A 20,614-nucleotide genomic window follows, 5' to 3' on the forward strand; every position below is an offset into this window, starting at 1 on the left:
GACCGCTCCATCACCCTCCCCAGGTCCTCCTACCTCTCACCGCTCCATCACCCTCCCCAGGTCCTCCTACCTCTCACCGCTCCATCACCCTCCCCAGGTCCTCCTACCTCTCACCGCTCCATCACCCTCCCCAGGTCCTCCTACCTCTCACCGCTCCATCACCCTCCCCTGGTCCTCCTACCTCTCACCGCTCCATCACCCTCTCCTGGTCCTCCTACCTCTGACCGCTCCACCACCCTCCCCAGGTCCTCCTACCTCTCACCGCTCGATCACCCTCCCCTGGTCCTCCTCCCTCTGACCGCTCCATCACCCTTTCCTGGTCCTCCTACCTCTGACCGCTCCATCACCCTCTCCTGGTCTTCATACCTCTGACCCGCTCCATCACCCTCCCCTGGTCTTCATACCTCTGACAGCTCCATCACCCTCCCCTGGTCTTCATACCTCTGACAGCTCCATCACCCTCCCCTGGTCCTCCTACCTCTGACCCGCTCCATCACCCCCCCGGGTCCTCCTACCTCTGACCGCTCCATCACCATCCCCTGGTCCTCCTACCTCTGACCACTCCATCACCCTCCCCTGGTCCTACTGCCTCTGACCGCTCCATCACCCTCCCCTGGTCCTCCTACCTCTGACCGCTCCATCACCCTCCCCTGGTCCTCCTACCTCTGACCGCTCCATCACCCCCCCCCCTGGTCCTCCTCCCTCTGACCGCTCCATCACCCTCCCCTGGTCCTCCTCCCTCTGACCGCTCCATCACCCCCCCTGGTCCTCCTCCCTCTGACCGCTCCATCACCCCCCCCCCTGGTCCTCCTCCCTCTGACCGCTCCATCACCCCCCCCGGTCCTCCTACCTCTCACCGCTCCATCACCCTCCCCTGGTCCTCCTACCTCTGAACGCTCCATCACCCTCTCCTGGTCCTCCTACCTCTGACCCGCTCCATCACCCTCCCCTGGTCTTCATACCTCTGACAGCTCCATCACCCTCCCCTGGTCCTCCTACATCTGACCCGCTCCATCACCCTCCCCTGGTCCTCCTGCCTCTGACCGCTCAGTGCCTTTTCCCGGCTCTTCTTCCTCTTCACAGAGTTAAACACAGACTCCTGGGACCTATTGTAGTCTTAAGGGTTCTTGTTGGTGCCGTGACGCTACAGCTCAGCATTTCATTATTATGTTGTATGTTATATTGTCTGTTTTGCCCTTTTCCAGAATGGCGGTTCTGTATGGTATGACCTATGCGCATGCACGCTGCCTGTCGGCCAGATGGTGGACTCCTGCTGTCTGGCGACGCCGGATCACATGGGCCCACGTGTTTCTGGTCGCGTCGCAGTGGGGTATCTGCTAATGAATTACTGGCGGTTCGCACGCCTAGGGGACTTCCGGCGGGCACGTTATATAAAACCCGGTGGTTGCGCCCATCTACCACGCCCCCGAGGAAGGAGCTGTTGGCTCTGAAACGCGCGTCGGGGATAGGACCGATAGCACTGTTTTTTCACTGCTCCCAGTGACTGACTTGCTGTCTGTCTCTTCTGAGCACTAGCTCTATGATGATCTTTCTCTGTTATGTCAGGGAGTGTTGTCAGCCTTGTTATAGGCAGGAGCGTTTACTGATGGACGATGTCTCCCTGACTTGTGATGAAGGATATGCAGTCATCACCTTGTGTGTCGCGTTAGTTTTTCCTGGTGCTGTGTCTACAGAGCATCTGGCCCTTTGTACCCCTGGGCACCTCTATTTTTGTACCCCCTATTCCATGTACTATAGTGTCCACATTTTATATGTATCACTAATAAAATATTGTTTTTCATGGATTTTCTGACTGCTTGTCCGTTTGGTGATTTACAGGAGGAAAGAGGCGGAGGGATTTGAGGGAGTCGGAGAGAACTACTGCGCATGCCCGAGATTCCCAGCCCCGCAGTGTGAGTAAGTCAGAAGTGACTGTGGGGCGGGATCTCGGGCCGCGCGTCCACGCAGGCGCGATAGGAAGGACATGATGTCAGAGCACGGGCAGCGGTAACTGCGCATGCTCAGGAATATATAGTACAGCGCAGGCGCCAGGAAGTGAAATGACCGCTGAGGAGGCGGAGGAGCAAAGACGGAAGGAGGAAATGACTGACGGATGTGGGGCGACTGTGTCCGAGGGGGAAAGACCTGCACCCCGGTCTAACTTCAGGCATGTCTGACCAATTTTAAAAACGATTATTTCTGCAGTGGAAGGGACGCCAAATAAAAGAGCCACCATGACAGAATGCAGCATTAGTGCAGCACAAGGGGGCTCTTTTAGTTAAAAATACCGGGGGGGGCAGGTTCCCTCTAACAGTGCTGCACGACCCTATGTCTATGCTCTCACGTCTGTCTACCTGCTGTCTGTCCTCTTCCCCGTGCTGCACCACCATACCCGTCTCCTCCACAGTGCTGTCCAGCCCTTTATCTCCTCCTCATCCCACTCTACCATCCTACCCGTGCACTCAACATTGCTGCACCGCCTACATCTCCCCTCATCGCCACCTCCCAAACTACTTGTCCTCTCCACAGTGCTGTACCACCCTACACCCCCTCTTCACTTCTGTCTACCCCTCTGCCCATCCTAATGATCTAATGCTAACATCCTCGATAATCCGAACTACCCGCTGCTACCTCCAGGACTTCTCTAATGATGCGCCAGTTCTTTGGAATGCATTACCACAAATAATCCAGTTAATTCTCAGTATCCTTAGTTTTCAACGTGCTGTTAAAACAGATTTCTTTTGACTGGCCAATGTTAGGCGTCGGGTTCCTGCAACTGCACAGCAGGAATCCAGAGCCTTGTATTCAGCGGTCTCCCATTCTCCACCGACCGCTCAGGAGCCTGCACAGCAGTCCCGGCGTTCCAGACGCCCTGCTCAGACCAGCTCTGTGGGTCTGGCTGTCGCTGCCACCTCTGGGCCAGCAATAGCAGAGCAGACTCCTCAGCAGCAAGTCACTCCAGAGGCTAAGTCCCTCCGTCGCGCTACTGGGCATGCTCACGAGACGATCTCCCATTGGAGATCGAGAGTCACATGCTCAGGTCCTTCTCGTGATCTGATTGGTCGATCTCAGGGATCTGGAAACTTTCGGAAGGTCTCGGCTATAAAAGGTTTGCATGGCCGCTCGGCCATGCGCTAGTATAGACTCTAGTTGCTATCTGTGCGAATGATGACGGATGCATGAACCTGCGAATGACTCATTAAGACTCCCCTCCCTCTGATATTACGTGTGTGGATAGGGACTTAGTCATAGAGTCAGCGCCAGTCACTGGCACGCTACAGGCCACAGTGCACATCTCCACAGAACTAGCGTCCGACAGTGCGCCCCCTCGTGGGCATTGTCGTATTGCGGCTGGGTCAGTCGCCGCGCTGCATTCAGCAGCACTTGTTGGCGTCTGCGGTAGCGACGCCGCACGCACGGTAGGTCTAGACAGACATTGACCCTGTGACCATACACCGTGCGTGCACACCGCTGAGACCTGTGAGGTCAACAGGCTCAGCATTTATGTTTCTGCCTTGGGCGTCTCTGTGAACTTAACAGAGCTCGCCAGCGCACGCCGGGTGACGTTCAACCCGCGTGTGCTATACCGCCATATTGTGCGTCTGCCATTATAAAGCAGCAGTTTAACACCTTCTGCACGGTGGACCCCGGGCGGCGGACGCACGTTCTGTTATTTAATATTTAGTGCGTTCCGCCGTCCCTCACAGCCTTTCACTACATCTCTCTAATATTCTGTTTGTGTTTCTCCCTTCCTCAGTTTTCCCCAGAATCTGGTCCCTTCTGTGCTGTTTCCCGCACCCTCCGTGCTCTCGGTTACACGATGTAGCGGTACGTAGTCCGATTCTGGCTGGTGACCGGTTCATGCATCGCTATAGTAAAATCCCTCTCTATGATATTGACGCTGGTCCATACTTGACAAGTCCTGTATTTTTACCCTTTGTGTATTTCCTCATATTGTCGCTGGCGAGCCGGGCCCTCACTCCTTCTGCTGAATTATGTGTTAGGCTGTGTTCACACGTTGCATTTTTTTCGCGTTTTTTACGGCGGTTTTAACCACGAAAACGCGATAAATAAGCATCCCATGCATTCCTATGGGATTCCGCAATGCTGTGCTAATGCTGCGTTTTTTTCGCGGTGGAATCGCTTCGCAGTAAAAAACGCAGCATGCTCATTAATTTCGCGGAATCGCGGCGATCCTGCACCCATAGGAATGCATTGTTCTGCTTTATTTCTGCATGTGGCTGTGCACACCATGCGGAAAGTAAGAACAATTGCGGATGGTACCCACGGCCCGGAGGAGAGGAGACTGTCCTCCGGGCTTTGGGTACCATATCCCTGTAAAAAATAGAATTTTAAAAAAAAATATTGTTCTCACCTTCCGGCGTCCCGCGCAGCCTTCCCGCCTCTCTCCACGCTCCCGGTCCCAGTAATCCTTTGCAAGCGATGACTTCCGTCTCTCGGGATCGCGAAGTCTCGCAGTCATTCGTGCGACGTCATCGTGAATGACCGCAAGACATCGTGATCCCACAAGAACGGACGTCATCGCAGTAATTCTCGCAAAGGATTACTGGGACCGGGAGCGTGGAGAGAGGCGGGAAGGCTGCGCAGGATGCCGGAAGGTAAGAATAACAATATATATTTTTTTGTTATTATTTTTTACATCCTATCTTTTACTATTGATGCCGTATAGGCGGCCTCAGTAGTAAAAACTTGGTCACCCTCGTCAAACACTGTGTATGACGAGTGCAACCAACCTGTGAATCAGTTCTCCAAGCAATGCTCCAGATCGCTTGGAAAACGCTAGCAATTGTGTAAGCTAATTACGCTTGCAAAATGCTAGTTTTTCCGCGGGAAAATCGTGGGAATTTAAAATGCGATTTTCCCGCGGAATGGAATTTGGAATTCTCGCTGTAACTTCCGTGAGAGTTCCGCTACGTGTGAACAAAGTATCACTCTGTAATGTCTGAGGTTGTCTGCACATGTTTCTTCTGTGATGTAAACTGCTGTGGAATATGTGGGTGCTGTAGAATTAAAAATTAATATTATAAACTATTTTAATACATCCAAGATGGACGTAAAGTCCAATAACAATTAGCATAAAACCGACCCATATACCGCCTGTCTAATAGATGAGATGAAAATGTGCCCCGCCCGGTCACGATGTCTACAAAACCCCTCCGATAACATACGTGAGCGCCTGTGCGCAAAAAAACTCACCGGTATGATAGAAAAAGATGAATCGTAAAGTCTAAACACGAAAGGAGGCAGGAGATGGAGAACAGATCGAAGGTGATGGATGAGGGGAGACAGAAAGAGCTGCAGCAGGTGAATGCAGACAAGTGGAAAAGAGTAACGGAGGCACGTAATAAATGCAAACTGACCGCAAGGAAAAAGTCCGTCATTGCAGATTTCCTAGTGGTAAAGATGAAATCTCCTCCTAGCAGCGTCGGACTGGAGCACCTTGGGCCCACCAGAGAAAATCATTCTTGGGGCCCACTATGTAGCTGCATAGAGTTAAATACCAGACCACCAATTGTGCGGTAAAACACTCTAATATCCGGGTATAATATAAGGTTGTACATGTCTTAATTATGTAGCAGGAGTTGGGGTAGCCCCCTCGTAGAATATAAAGCAGCCCCCTCACATAGTATAATGCAGCCATCTCATAGAATATAATACTGCCCCCCTCATAGGGTATAATGCTGCCTCCTCATAGGGTATAATGCTGCCTCCTCATAGGGTATAATACTGCCTCCTCATAGGGTATAATGCTGCCCCCCTCATAGGGTATAATGCTGCCCCCCTCATAGGGTATAATGCTGCCCCCCTCATAGGGTATAATGCTGCCCCCCTCATAGGGTATAATGCTGCCTCCTCATAGGGTATAATGATAGGGTATAATGCTATATAGATATATAGAGTTAGATAGATATAGATAGAAAGATAGATGTAGAAATAGATATAGAGATAGAGAGTAGATAATGGATAGAAAGTAGATAATGGATAGATATAGATAGAAAGATTCATAGAGATAGATATAAAGATAGATATAGAAAGAAATATAGATAGATAGATCGATAGGTAGATAGATATAGAGATAGATAGAAAATAGATAATGGATAGATAGCTAGCTATAGATAGAAAGATATAGAGATATATAGATAGAGATAGATAATAGACAGAGATATACAGATATAATAATAATAATAATAATAATAATATAGACATATATAGATATAGAGATATATATATATATATATAGAGATAGATAGATAGATATAGAGACAGATAGATATAGAGATATATATAGAGATAATAGCTAGATATAGAGATATGTATAGAGATAGATAGATATAGAGTTAGAAAGATAGATATAGAGAGATATAGAGATAGATAGAGATAGATATAATAGATAGATATAGAGATAGATGGATAGATCAATAGATAGATAGATAGATAGATAAAGAGATAGAGATAGATAGGTAATGAGATATAGAGATAGATATAGAGATCTGGTGTTAGATAGATATAGAGATAGATAGATATGGATATAGAGATAGATATGGATATAGAGATAACAGATAGATATAGAGATAGATAGATAGATATAGAGATAATATATAGATAGCTATAGAGAGAGAGATATAGAGATAGATATAGAGAGAAACAGATATAGAGATAGATATAGAGATAGATAGGTAGATAGATATAGAGATAATAGATATAGAGATAGATAGATATAGATATAAAGAAAGATAGAGATAGAGAGAGTGGTAGATATAGAGAGAGATAGATACAGAGATCGATAAATAGATAGAGAGATAGATAGATATACTGTAGATATAGATAATAGATAGAGATAGATAGATAATAAATATAGAGATAACAGAAAGATATAGAGAGGTAGATATAGATAATAGAGATAGCTAGATAGATAGACATAATAGATAGATATAGAGATAGAAAGACAGATATAGAGATAGATGTAGAGATAGAAAGATAGATATAGAGATAGAGCGATAGATAGATAGAGATAGATATAGATAATAGATAGAGATAAATAGATAGAGAAAGATATAGAGATAGATAGATATAGAGAGATATAGAGAGAAATAGATATAGAGATAATAGATATATATAGAGATAGATAGATATAGATATAGAGAGAGATAGATACAGAGAAAAGATATAGAGATAAATAGATAGAGATAGATAGATATATAGAGATAGAAAGATAGATATAGAGATAGAGCGATAGATAGAGATATATAGATAGCTATAGAGAGAGATATAGAGAGAAATAGATATAGAGATAGATATATAGATATAGAGATAGATAGAGATATATAGATAGATAGCTATAGAGAGAGATATAGAGAGAAATAGATATAGAGATAGAGATATAGATATAGAGATAGAGCGATAGATAGCGAGAGAAATAGATATAGAGATAGATAGATACAGAGAAAAGATATAGAGATAGATAACGGATAGATAAATAGATAGGTATAGAGATAGATAGATATAGATGGTAGCTAGATAGATAATAGATATAGAGATAGAAAGATAGATATAACGATAGAGCGATAGATAGAGATAGATATAGATAATAGATAGATATAGAGATAGATATAGATAATAGATAGAGATAGATAGATAGATATAAGAGAGAGAGAGATATATATAGAGAAATAGAGATAGATAGATAGAGAGAGACAGATAGAGATAGCGAGAGAGATATAAAAAAAACCCAAACCACGATACTCACCTCTCCTCCTCGCTCCCACGCTGATCCCGGCTTCAGTGTCAGGAGCTGCCCCCTCTGCCAGACACACAGCGGGTGCGCGATGTAGTGACGTCATCGCGCACTGGCTGTGAGCCAGGAGCAGAGAGGACTGAGGGCGGCGCCGGCCCTGATTTACAGCTGTAGTCTGCAGAGCGGCTTACTGGGCTGGGGGCGGGACCTCTGGGGGTGGAGACTGTGAAATGATATGCTTCGCAGTGAATATTCATTTCTCTTTAGCAGCTGGGACAGGGGCTGCTGCTCCGCTGGCAGGGGCCCCCATAGCAGCTGCATGGTGTGCGACACACCACTGGCTGGGGGCCCCTGGAGCAGCGGGGGCCCTAGGCAACTGCTGGCCCTGTATGCCAGCAGGTGCCAGGGCCCACCAGATGCCAGGGCCCACCGGAGAATCCACCGGTTCTCCGGTGGGCCAGTCCGACGCTGCCTCCTAGTGAATGAGGGTCTCGCACTTCTCCTACAATGTGAATTCCTGTTAGTTTTGGGAGACGTCCAGCATTTTATGATGCGGCGGGGGGGTGCAGAGTAGGAAATGGAAAACCTATAGTGTGAAACGCATCTCAATAATGAAGAGGGAATATTAATATTATGGAACAGGAAAATATTGCGGGAGATGACAATATAAAACAAGGAGCTCATGAGTAAGAAGCAGCATGCTGGAGAGGAGTACGTCAGACTGCCCGGATAGGGAAGAGTAATCCCGTGCGTAACAAATATTAGAACATGAATGATGCAATGTTGTCCCATGATTGAGAAGAAATCTATAAGTCCAGAGTGCGCCTGAAAACCAGGAGAATATATTATGACACAAGTGGAAAACCATATCCTACAACTGAGGCGATACCATAAAAGACACCCGGCAACATGAGGTAGGCACTGTCATGTTCTAGAGATGAAAGTGGGATAAGGTGCCAAGTGGTGCGGTATGGTGCTGATGTGGAAAGTTTTAGGATAAACTCAAAAGGTTTCACACATTTGCCAGTTTTGATCAAATCAGGGAGTCGATCGATCGGAGACAAGAGCACACAAGCAGATGTATCTTGGGGTACGGGCTTGTCTGATCTCAGAAGCCAAGTCACAAGTTTTTATTACAAGCAAAAAGAGAAGAAAAGTGGGAATGGCTTCTTACATTACCTAAGACAGAAGATATTTAAGTTGGGAAAAACAAAATCATAAATTATGGATTCTGTCAAAATTCCTTTCTATCCAATTCTAACCAGCTTACTACACTTTCAGAGACAAGGCAATGTTTAACACAGACCCCTCTATATCAGAGACAGCGCCCGGTGTTATTGCTTTCATGAATAACACTTATAAAGCGAATACTAAAATACAAACTATAAAAGATATATATATATATATATATATATATTGTTACAGAACCACTCAGCACCCAGAATATGTTGTGCAGTTATATGTATATATAATAGGTTCCATGTGAGATGCATGTCCCTAATGTATCAGTAGTGTCCGCCCTCCCCCCACCTTTGTAATTCCCACAGTAAACATACGCAGGCTCCGGCCACCTGCGGCTTTTGTAATGCATGTCTGGCCTGCCGCTTGTCTATTGGCCGGCCCTCTGTATCTGTGTGATATATTCTGTGTCCTGTGAGTAAAGTGTTGTCAGACTGGAAATACATGGAGAAGCAGTGATCTTTTATATGCGCCCATGCACTCAGAGGAATTCCAGCCAGCGTCATTCCTTCAGACTCCAGCCAACGCAGAGTGGACCTCCGAAAACACGGGGTGGTACTGAAAGAGGTACCCCAGCTTGGAAGACCCCGTTACACTGGTGGCAGACAGTGGGATTTGATACCCCTTCTACAGGAGGAAAGGAATGAATGGAAAACAACTACCAGAAGTTAATGAGGACTACATTAAAAGATCTGGTGGAAGCCCGAGGGTTGATCTCCAGCAACAAAACAAAAGCGGATTTGATAGCAGCCATCATGGAACACGACAGTGCAGCGCCCCCCAATGTGAATGTGGAGGAGACCGAATTCCAGAGGGAGGTAAAGAACAGACTGGCGTTCTATGGCCTAAACCCTGCAGTAGAGATCATACGAGAGGTGATGGCTGATGTGCGTACTGATCTGAAGGAAAAGATGGCCGAGCGGACCAGGATAGAGCTGGCCAAGATGGAGACGGCAGAGCGGACCAAAGTAGAGCTGGCCAAGATGGAGATGGCAGAGCGGAGAGAGGAGAGTCAGCGAGCAGGGGGAGCTCTGGCCTTCGACCAGGTACCTTCAACAGTAAGCCACAAAAAGATCCAGCATAATGCCTTCCGACAGTTGGGGGAGGCAGAGGAAGACATTGATGGCTTTCTGCAGGACTTTGAGCGGCAGTGTGCCCTTCATCAAGTGAAGCCGGACAGTGTGGATTTGATTTAAATCTAACTGATTTAAATCACGATTTAAATCACTAGTCAGTAAGGCTTGATTTAAATCAGTGATTTAAATCAAAGTTTCTACCTAAACTAGTTCTTGCTACTTTAACATGCAAGTAGATGAAGATTTTTAGAATCACTTTTTATATTACTTTTTTCTCCCCAGTTTAATGGGTTAATCATTCATATTTGGACACCACTGTTCTGTTGTACTTAGGAAGGAGAAAAATAATCCTGACCTTAATAACAATTTAAATAGATTTTTTCCCTTCACCCATGATAGCACCACCTGAGAGAGGGATCCGCCCCGCCAGGACAGGAACCTACTGAGACATAAGGGGCGGCACCTCTCCCCCGCTTCAGTTGGGTTCCTGTCCTGGAAGGAATCCCACTGTGGCGGTGCCTGTCATGGGCGAAGAAAAAGATAAAAGACCCAGGCCCGTCCCGGCGCGGGAAGAACAGGTAGCTTACCTGTAGCGCCGGCCGTCGGGTCCTGTAAGCGCAGTCCCCGTGGTCCCTGGGGCTCCGGGTTCGTGCGGGCGTGGATGGGATCCCGGTGGCTCCGGGAAGCCCCCACCGCGCCGCCCTCCCCTCGCGCACGCCGCATCTCGATCCCCGTGGTAGGGGAGAGACGCTGGCGTCAGCGGCGCTTGGAATGCTGGGTGCGCCGGCTGACGTCAGCAGAAGGCGACGGTGTAATGGCGCCGGGTGCGACGCCGGCCGGCTTCTGAAGCGCTGAGCCGGCAGTCGCAGGGGGGAGGGGAGGAAGACGCTCACCAGGCGGAGGCATGCAATTTAAAAGGAGGAAGACAGCTGTAGATCGGCGGTGCAAAATGGAGTCCGAGCAGGAACGTTCAGCGTCCCTGCCTCCCTCACTGCCCTCTGGCAGGAAGCATGGAAGCCATTCAAGCAGCAGTCGCCCCAGCCGCAGGTCGGGGCACTCCTCAAGGTCCAAAGAGCGCGGGTCAGGTGCTCCGATGCAGCCTCCAAGTCCGGTACCCTTGATTACGGGTGGTGATCTTTGTGAATGTTAACAGTATATTAATAGGGGTTTTCTATTGTATGCTTCACCCTGTAGGAAAGGCCCAGAAAAGCGGGAAGCAAGAAGAATAATAGGGGTTGTGCTATATGTAAATCTCCCCTAGCAAGAGACTGGCAAAAAGATCTCTGTGCTTCGTGCATTCAGCGGACTATGGCGGAGGAAGCGCCTAGTTTCGCAGCCAATCTAATATCTGCCCTCAGGTCAGAAATGGAAGGCTCAATTAAGTCCTTATTGAAAAAAGGGAAAAAAAGCAGGAAGGATTTCCCTAGTTCCCCCTCAGATTCCGCGTCAGTATCATCTCAGGCGGAAAAATCATCCTCAGACTCCTCAGATAGTGACACAGGGGGTAAGCCATGTTTCCCTGTAGAAGATACAGATGCCCTCCTAAAGGCCATTAGAACCACAATGGGCCTACAGGAAGAAAGGGCGGCTAAAACCCTAGAGGACGTCATGTTTGGGGGGCTTCAGGAGAGGAAAAAACGAACCTTTCCAGTAAACGCGAAAATCCAGGCGCTTATTGAGAAGGAGTGGAAAAAGCCTGAAAAATCGGGGGCCCTTCCATCCGCCTCTAAGAGACGATACCCCTTTGAATACAAGGATACGGAGGTATGGGACAAAGTCCCAAAAATAGATGCAGCGGTGTCCAGATCTTCCAAAAGGTCGGCCCTGCCCTTGGAAGATGCAGGGGTTCTTAGAGACCCGCTGGACAAAAAAGCGGACTCATATTTGAGGCACGCATGGGAAGCGACAGCAGGAGGTCTAAAGCCGGCGATAGCGGGCACCTGCACGGCACGCTCCCTCATGATCTGGCTGCAGCAGTTAGAAGAGAAGCTGGCGTCAAGGGTCCCAAGAGAGAAGATCTTATCAGACATGTATCTCTTGCACGGGGCAGCGGCTTTTTTGGCAGATACCTCGGCGGACTCTATGCGATTGACAGCCAGAGCAGCGTCACTATCAAATGCTGCTAGACGCGCGTTATGGCTTAAGGGCTGTCCGGGTGACCTTCAGTCCAAGGCCAAATTGTGCTCTCTCCCCTGCGATGGTCGATTCCTGTTCGGCAAGAACTTGGACGATATTCTGGAGAAAGCAGGCGATAAGAAAAAAGGCTTCCCCAGATTCCCTATGGATCAGAGGAGACAGCCCTTTCGGAGGGGGAGATTCAATAGAGGGCGTCCTCCCGCTGACAGGAGAAGATGGGAGGATAAAAGAAAGAAAGAATCAGGGTTTATGTTTGGTGGAGGCACCTCCACCTCAAAAAAGTCACCACAATGACGCCGGTATTCCAGTAGGAGGGAGATTGGCACTCTTTTTCCAGGCCTGGGAAAAGATCTCCTCCAATACCTGGATTCTGAGCATCCTAAAAGAAGGCCTGAAAATCCCCTTTATTCGTCAGCCAAAACCCGTGGTCGTCATCACATAGAATCATAGAATCATAGAATCGTAGAGTTGGAAGGGACCTCCTGGGCCATCTGGTCCAACCCCCTGCTCAAAGCAGGATTCGCTAAATCATCCCAGTCAGATGTCTGTCCAGCCTCTGTTTGAAGACATCCATTGAAGGAGAACTCACCACTTCTCGTGGCAGCTTGTTCCACTCATTGATCACTCTAACTGTCAAAAAGTTTTTTCTAATATCTAATCTGTGTCTCCTCCCATTCAGTTTCATCCCATTGCTTCTAGTCTTTCCTTGTGCAAATGAGAATAAAGATGATCCTTCTACAATGTGACAGCCCTTGAGATATTTGTAGACAGCAATTAAGTCTCCTCTCAGTCTTCTCTTTTGCAAACTAAACAATCCCAAATCCTGCAACCTTTCCTCATAAGACAGGGTTTGCAGACCGGTCACCATTCTGGTTGCTCTTTTCTGAACTTGCTCCAGTTTGTTGATGTCTTTTTTAAAATGTGGTGCCCAAAACTGGACACAATATTCCAGATGAGGTCTGACCAAAGAGGAGTAGAGGGAAATAATGACTTCACGTGATCTAGACTGTATGCTTCTGTTAATACATCCTAGAATTGCATTTGCTTTTTTTTGCTGCTGCATCACACTGTTGACTCATATTCAGTTTGTGATCTATTAGTATACCCAAGTCTTTTTCACATGTGCTGTTGCTTAGGCCAATTCCTCCCATTCTGTATATGCTTTTTTCATTTTTATTGCCCAGATGTAGTACTTTGCATTTTTCCCTGTTAAAAACCATTCTGTTAGTTGCTGCCCACTTCTCCAGTTTATTTAAATCTTTTTGAATCCTCTCTCTCTCTTCTCTAGTATTAGCTATCCCTCCTAGCTTTGTGTCATCAGCAAATTTAATCAGTTTACCCTCAATTCCTTCATCTAAATTGTTGATAAAGATGTTGAACAATAAAGGGCCCAGGACAGAGCCCTGTGGTACCCCACTTGAGACATTCTTCCAACTGGATGTGCTGCCATTTACGACCACTCTTTGGGTCCGATCACTAAGCCAGTTATGAATCCACCTAACAGTTGCCTTGTCCATTCCATACTTAGTCATTTTTTCAATAACCTATCAGGAAGATGACCGAAGAACAACTGGCCTTAGAAACAGAAATCCTGAGCCTGATAGACAAGCGGGTACTGTCCGAGGTGCCACGCTTACAGGAAGGAAAGGGGTTTTATTCACCCCTTTTTCTAATAAAAAAACCGGATCAGTCGTTCAGGACAATCATAAATCTCAGACGCCTCAATCTTTGGATAAGGAACCCGACCTTCAAGATGGAATCAGTGACTACGGCAGTGAAGCTGCTACATCAAGATTGCTTCATGGCCGTAGTCGATTTAAAGGATGCGTATTATCACATCCCTATCCATCCAGATTACCAGAAATACCTGAGGGTAGCGCTTTATATTCAGGGCACACTAAGGCACTTTCAGTTCAGGGCTCTTCCGTTTGGCATATCCATAGCCCCGAGGGTCTTCACCAAGGTCATAGCGGAAGTGACAGCCTTTCTCCGGATTCACGATACGGTCATAATACCATACCTGGACGATTTTCTTATAGTGGGCAGTTCAGAGGACCACTGTACAGCACAGTTGACTCAGGTGATCAACACCTTGCAAGAGTTAGGGTGGATAGTCAATTTCAAAAAATCAAAATTACAACCCCTAAAGAAACAGACCTTCCTAGGATTTATACTGGACTCAGAAAGGCAAGAGTGTCTGCTCCCAGAGTCCAAGATAGAGAAGGTACAAAATCTGGCCTTGGCGGGCCGAAACCAACCATGTATGACATTAAAAAAAGCAATGTCCCTACTAGGTACCCTAACATCCTGTATTCCGGCGGTCAGGTGGGCTCAGTTTCACACCCGGCAACTCCAGGGGGAGATACTAAGAGCACAAAGATCGCTAAGAGGGCGTTTGGAAGGGAAGCTGGAGCTTTCCTCAAAAACCAGAGACTCTCTCAACTGGTGGTTGAACGGGACAAATCTGACCTTAGGAATACCATGGGACAGACAGGCGACAGATATAATTTTAACAGATGCAAGCTCCTCGGGGTGGGGGGGCACACCTAAGTGGCCTCATAGGTCAGGGTTCCTGGACACCTCAAGAAAGGAAGGCATCCTCCAACCTGAGAGAACTGTGGGCAGTGGGCAAGGCCCTAAGCCACTTCATTCCGCTACTCCAGGGTCGAGACGTACGCATCATGTCAGACAACAAGGTAGCAGTGGCATACATCAACCACCAAGGTGGGACAAAATCACACTCCTTAATGGAAGCAGCAACAGACATTCTGAGCAGTGCAGAGGAACACCTACACTCCGTGACAGCCCTACACATAAAAGGGGCAGAAAACATAGAGGCAGATTTCCTGAGTCGCAATACCCTGAGGCAAGGAGAATGGGCGCTAAACCGGTCCATTTTTCAAAAGATAATTCAGCTTTGGGGGGAACCGGTGATAGACCTCTTTGCAAACAAGCACAACAGGCAAACAGAAAGGTTCTGCTCTCTAAACCCGAGGGAAAATCCATGGGCAGTGGACTCGTTGCACATCCAGTGGAACTTCAGACTGGCTTACGCGTTCCCCCCAGTAGCTCTGATCCCAACTGTGGTAAGAAAAATCAGAAACGATCAAGCCAGGGTGATTCTAATAGCTCCATTCTGGCCATAAAGGCCCTGGTTCGCTCTGCTACGGAAGATGTCCCTCTCCGATCCATGGGTTCTGCCAGAAATCCCGGACCTACTAGCTCAGGGTCCAATATTGCACGCTCAGGTCAAAGGATTCCATCTAACAGCGTGGAATTTGAAAGGTCGCTTTTAATGGATAGGGGGTTCTCCCCTGGGCTGGTGGCCACTCTGCTAAAAAGCAGGAAACCGGTGACTACTAACATCTACGGCAGAACATGGGACAAGTTCCTACAGTTCTTGGGTAAGCCGTTAGGAAAAGAACCCCCGATTAGGGCCATCCTAGAGTTCTTACAATCTGGGTTGCAGATGGGGTTAGCAGTAAACACACTTAAGGTTCAGGTGTCGGCACTAGGGGCGCTCTACAATTGCAAACTGGCATCAGATAGGTGGATAGCCAGATTTATTAAATCCTGCCATAGAGCTAAGCCTATTCCAATACCCAGAATAGCCCCCTGGGATTTAAACCTGGTGTTAGAAGCCCTTACAAAAGATCCGTATGAGCCATTACATCAGCTACCCCTAAAGTTCTTGACCCTAAAAACAATCCTGTTAGTAGCCCTCACATCAGCCCGCAGGATAAGCGACTTACAGGCTCTCTCAGTAAATCCTCCTTATACGCAAGTCTTTCAGGATAGGGTAGTATTAAGAACAGACCCCAGTTATCTGCCCAAGGTAGTATCAGATTTCCATCGGGGTCAGGAAATTGTCCTTCCATCCTTTTGCGAAAATCCAAAAAATCTGGGGGAGGAAAAATTCCATAGTCTGGATGTTAAAAGGGCTCTCGTAGAATATATATCTGCCACTAGCCAGTGGAGGAGGTCACGGTCCCTATTCGTAGCTTTTCAGGGTGCCAGGAAAGGCTATGGGGTTTCAAAAGGGACTATTGCTAGATGGATTAGGGAAGCCATTAGTGTAGCCTATTCAGCTAGTGGTATCCCGATTCCTGACGGCATCAAGGCTCATTCCACCAGAGCCGTGGCGACCTCCTGGGCTGAAAAGGCAGAGGTATCAATCGAACAGATTTGTAAGGCCGCTACCTGGGCCTCACCTTCAACCTTCTTTAAGCACTATAGATTAAATCTATCCTCCTCTGCTGACTTAACCTTTGGTAGAAGGGTGCTGCAAGCGGTGGTCCCTCCCTAAGGTGTTTCGAAGTCTCCAAAAATCTCTCAGGTGGTGCTGTCATGGGTGAAGGGAAAACCACCATGGTTACTTACCGGTAGCCGGTTTTTCCGGAACCCATGACCGCACCCGTACATTCCCCCCCTTTTTCACTGTATGGGTGTGCACAATTAGTAGGGTGTTGTGGTGTTGGATTAAACATGTAACTAACCGGGAAGTCCTCTCAATGCTCTGTAACCCAACTGAAGCGGGGGAGAGGTGCCGCCCCTTATGTCTCAGTAGGTTCCTGTCCTGGCGGGGCGGATCCCTCTCTCAGGTGGTGCTGTCATGGGTTCCGGAAAAACTGGCTACCGGTAAGTAACCATGGTGGTATTCAACTGAAACAATAACAACATTACAGCATAAGTTATTTGCTTAAACAAACATCCATGTTTGTTAACTAATTTGGCTAAACAAAATATATATATATTTTAAGAAACTTAGACTGTCAGCTCAGCCGACACATGAAAAACTTAAATACTACTGTCCCTGCTGTCCTCTGTAGCTCACTTGTCGTCATCTTCATCATCATCTTCTTCTTTGTTCCTATTCATAATCTGGAAAAGAAAAACAAGCTTTCCTGCTTTATTGAGTCCCAACCGATTTCTCAATTTAGAATGAATGAGTCCAAAGGAAGAAAATATTCTTTCAACGCCTGCAGAAGAAGCTACTGCTGTTAAAAGTGAAATCATTACTTGAACAGTCTCTAAATCCAAGCGCTTAAGTGACTTCCACCAGTTTACTGGTGTGACCTTCCTTAAAATATCTTCAGCAAACATATATTTCTTGACTGGTTCCCCCTTAGCTCTGAAGTTTATTATAGTTGGCATTAAAGATGGATGATTGCTGGATACCCATGTCATAGCTAACTCCTCTTCCTCAGCACTTAGGTTTTGACACTGATATTGGATATTGACAATATTTGCCAAAAAATGAGCTGGCGTCAGTGCTTGTCCCATTCGTTTGTTTACTGCTTGTAATTTAATTCTGTCCATGTGTAGTTCTGTTTTTAAGTGTTCACTCAGTTCCTTCCAAATTTCAACAGCATCCACAATAAAACAGCTATTTTTCTGTATTTTGTTTAAAGCTTGAGAGATGGGTTTCAGGAAGCTCAGCACATGTTCAACATTTCTCTTAAGCCCAATGTTGAGGATTTTGGCCGTGACAGTGCCATCTATTTTATATCGATTTTCTTCACTAAGTGTCATCAGAATAGGCCAGTTTTTGATATACTGCTCAAAACAGTCCACCACAGAGTTCCATCTAACATCTTGTGGGAGCGTTAGCTTGGTTCCACCCATCCTTTTCAGAGCTGCTGCAGCAAAATGATTATTACGGAAGTATTTAGCAATTTCAACAACATTAGCCTTTATTTCTGGAACACTTAAGTCTTTGGCTAAGAGGTGCAGCAAATGAGCACTGCAACCATATGTTATTAGCAGCTTTGTATTCCCTCCCTGCTCTTCTAAATCTCTTCTCATCTTGGATACGTTTGCAGCATTGTCAGTGACCAAACTGCGTACTAGACATTTGAATTTTTGTTCACATGTCGTTATAGCTTTTACTGCCACTTCTTGTAAGTATTCTGCTGTGTGTGCATTTCCTGACGTATCAGTTGTTTGTGCAAGGAAGACTTTACCTTCTTCTGTTGTTATACAAGCACATACAATAGGATCATTGTGGACATTACTCCACCCATCAATACTTAGGTTAACAATTTTACCCTCCAGAGCTGTTGCACATTAATCCATTTCTCTGTCATACACTTGATCCAGCAGTTTCCCTGCAACATCAGCTCTGCTGGGTGGACTGTATCCTGGTCTCAGTGACTGAACCATATTAATGAAATGTGGGTTCTCAGTCAGACGGAAAGAAGAGTTCGTTGCATAAATAAACTGGGCAATTTTTTCATCAATCAACTCTTTTTCTAATCTGCTAGTTCTTATCACAAACCTATCTATGGTGGTTCCAGGAGGTAAAGGTTTTTTCTTCCTTTTGGGTGATGGTGATATGTGGCTGTGGGTGTCTGATGATGATGCTGCTGCTGCTAATGAAACACTATCCTGGATGGATAACTCTGAAACTGTAGAACAGGATGATGGTGATCTTGGAGGTGGATAGTTTCCAGAATCCATGAATTCCCCTAAACAAAAAAAGTCAATGCTGTTATTTTATGGTTTATACAATTTCTGCTTATTGTACACAACACATCACTGCCCCTGCCCCAAAAGGAATATTTGTTTTTCTTCATAACTGTACCAAATGACAGTAACATGCAGTAATAATAAGAAATATAATTTTTCTCACACATGACAGTTCAGTCTTTAGAAATAGGATTCAATAAAAATGTTTACCAACCTGAAGATCCTGCCTGTTCAGAAGTGTTTCTTTGGTCATCTTCATCACCGCACTTCTCATGATGTTGCCTCATTCGCGCCACCAGGCCTTGCATCTCTTTGTTGCATCGTTTGCATTTTGCACGCATGCCTGCCTTACCGATAGGCGAAGGAGCTTCATTAAAATATTCCCAAACTGGGTCTCTTTTACGGCCTGCTGCCATTATAAGGAAAGAATGTAATAAACCTCAGATCGTACACACAAACAGATCCAGACTTGTCTGTCTGTGGCTATGCTGCAGTATTGTGCTCAAAGTTTCACTTTCATCTTCTTGTCTGCTTGCCCTTCCTCCTCCTCACACTTAGATTCACATTCTTCTTGTGTTGTGCAGATCTATTCCACTCCAAACAATCAGAAACATATTGTCTAACTTCTTGGACTTGGCACTGAAGGGGTTGATTCTGTATTCATAGGTTTGTAGAACAATAGGATTAAGGTCTTTTTCTCAACTCTGTTCATGTTGTAACATTTTTGCCGTGAAGAAGAGGCTGGGACCTCTGCGGAGTCAAATTCAGTTTTGAGAACTGCGTAAGTAAAGCGAGCGTCTGTGATAATATAGGAGAGAAACTGCCCACTAATCCTACAGAAACCTCTGGAAGAGCATGGCATTGTGAATGTTACACATATACAGCCTTTTTTTCTACTGAGTTAAACAACTCAGCTTTATCTCATGATGGAAGAACCTTTGGATGGTAAAATATTTTCCTCAAAAAGCAGTATATTGAAAAAAATCCGATTTAAATAAAAAAATTCCGTTTTTTTTTTTTTTTTTGATTTTTTTTTAAAAAAACATTGATTTTTATCCACCCTGAAGCCGGAGAAATGGTTCAGATTCTGGCCAGCAAGCTGACAGGCCGGGCAGCGGACGCCTATCGCACGGTACCTGATGAGGACTGTATGAACTATGAGCGGATCAAAGATGTGATCTTGGCCCGGTATGCACTGACACCAGACGCCTACCGCCAAAAGTTCCGCAGACTTATAAAACGCGTAACCGATACTCACGCTGAATGGGCCTGTAAATTACGGCGGTCACTGCTACAGTGGGTACAAGGGAGCCAAGCAACCACTGAGGACGTCCTCCAGCTCTTCCTGTTAGAACGATTCTTTAATGGACTAAACCCCGAGACACAGGAATGGCTTCAGGACAGGCGGCCAACGACTCTTGAGGAAGCCGCTCGTCTGGCCGATGAACATCATGATGCCAGGAGGCCGCAGTTGTCCGGATCAAAGGTGGTCACTAGGGGCCCGCCCATGGACCTGGAGGGCCCCAAACCACCGAAGATTGTAGGGGGACCAGCTAGAAACCCGGCCTACCACAGTCCCCCTGGGGCGCGATGCCACACCTGCCGTCAGCTGGGCCACCTGCAAAGACAATGTCCCGACCGGACTCAGCATACCCAGTGGCCAAAGGCGGGAACAGCTACCTTCAGCCGGGCTGCTGTACACTGCTACCAAGGCAAAGCTGACCCGGCATTGGGGGCTACGACTAACCAAGGGGTGGAAGAGATGGAGGAAGTGCTGCATGAAGTGGACCCCGTGCAGGCAGCCCGGGCAGATAATCGACAACAGCATCGACAGGTCGTGTGGGTTAATGGGAAACATATGCATGGACTAAGTGATTCCGGAGCAACTTTGACCCTTGTGAAGCCTCATCTCGTCCGGGACCAAGAGAAGACGGACCGG

The 20,614-nt window shown here is 46.7% G+C and overlaps 1 protein-coding gene across 3 annotated transcripts in view; it reads left to right on the forward strand.

Annotated features, from left to right (window-relative positions):
- Window positions 1–20,614, forward strand: part of LOC141074930 (uncharacterized) — a 68,193-nt gene that overhangs the window by 415 nt on the left and 47,164 nt on the right. Inside the window, exon 2 of one of the 3 annotated variants that reach the window (XM_073562253.1) lies at window positions 1,840–1,913. The exons of 1 other annotated variant lie outside the window; for it this stretch is intronic. In XM_073562253.1, coding sequence (XP_073418354.1) covers window positions 1,840–1,913 — 74 coding nt within the window. Of the gene's footprint in view, window positions 1–1,839; window positions 1,914–3,172; window positions 3,829–20,614 lie in introns of those variants that run through there. One more of the 3 variants, XM_073562251.1, reaches the window with a different exon arrangement.

Source organism: Dendrobates tinctorius, unplaced genomic scaffold, assembly GCF_039654945.1.
Source record: "Dendrobates tinctorius isolate UK_male_01 unplaced genomic scaffold, ASM3965494v1 ptg000342l, whole genome shotgun sequence".
Classification (NCBI taxonomy): Eukaryota; Metazoa; Chordata; class Amphibia; order Anura; family Dendrobatidae; genus Dendrobates; species Dendrobates tinctorius.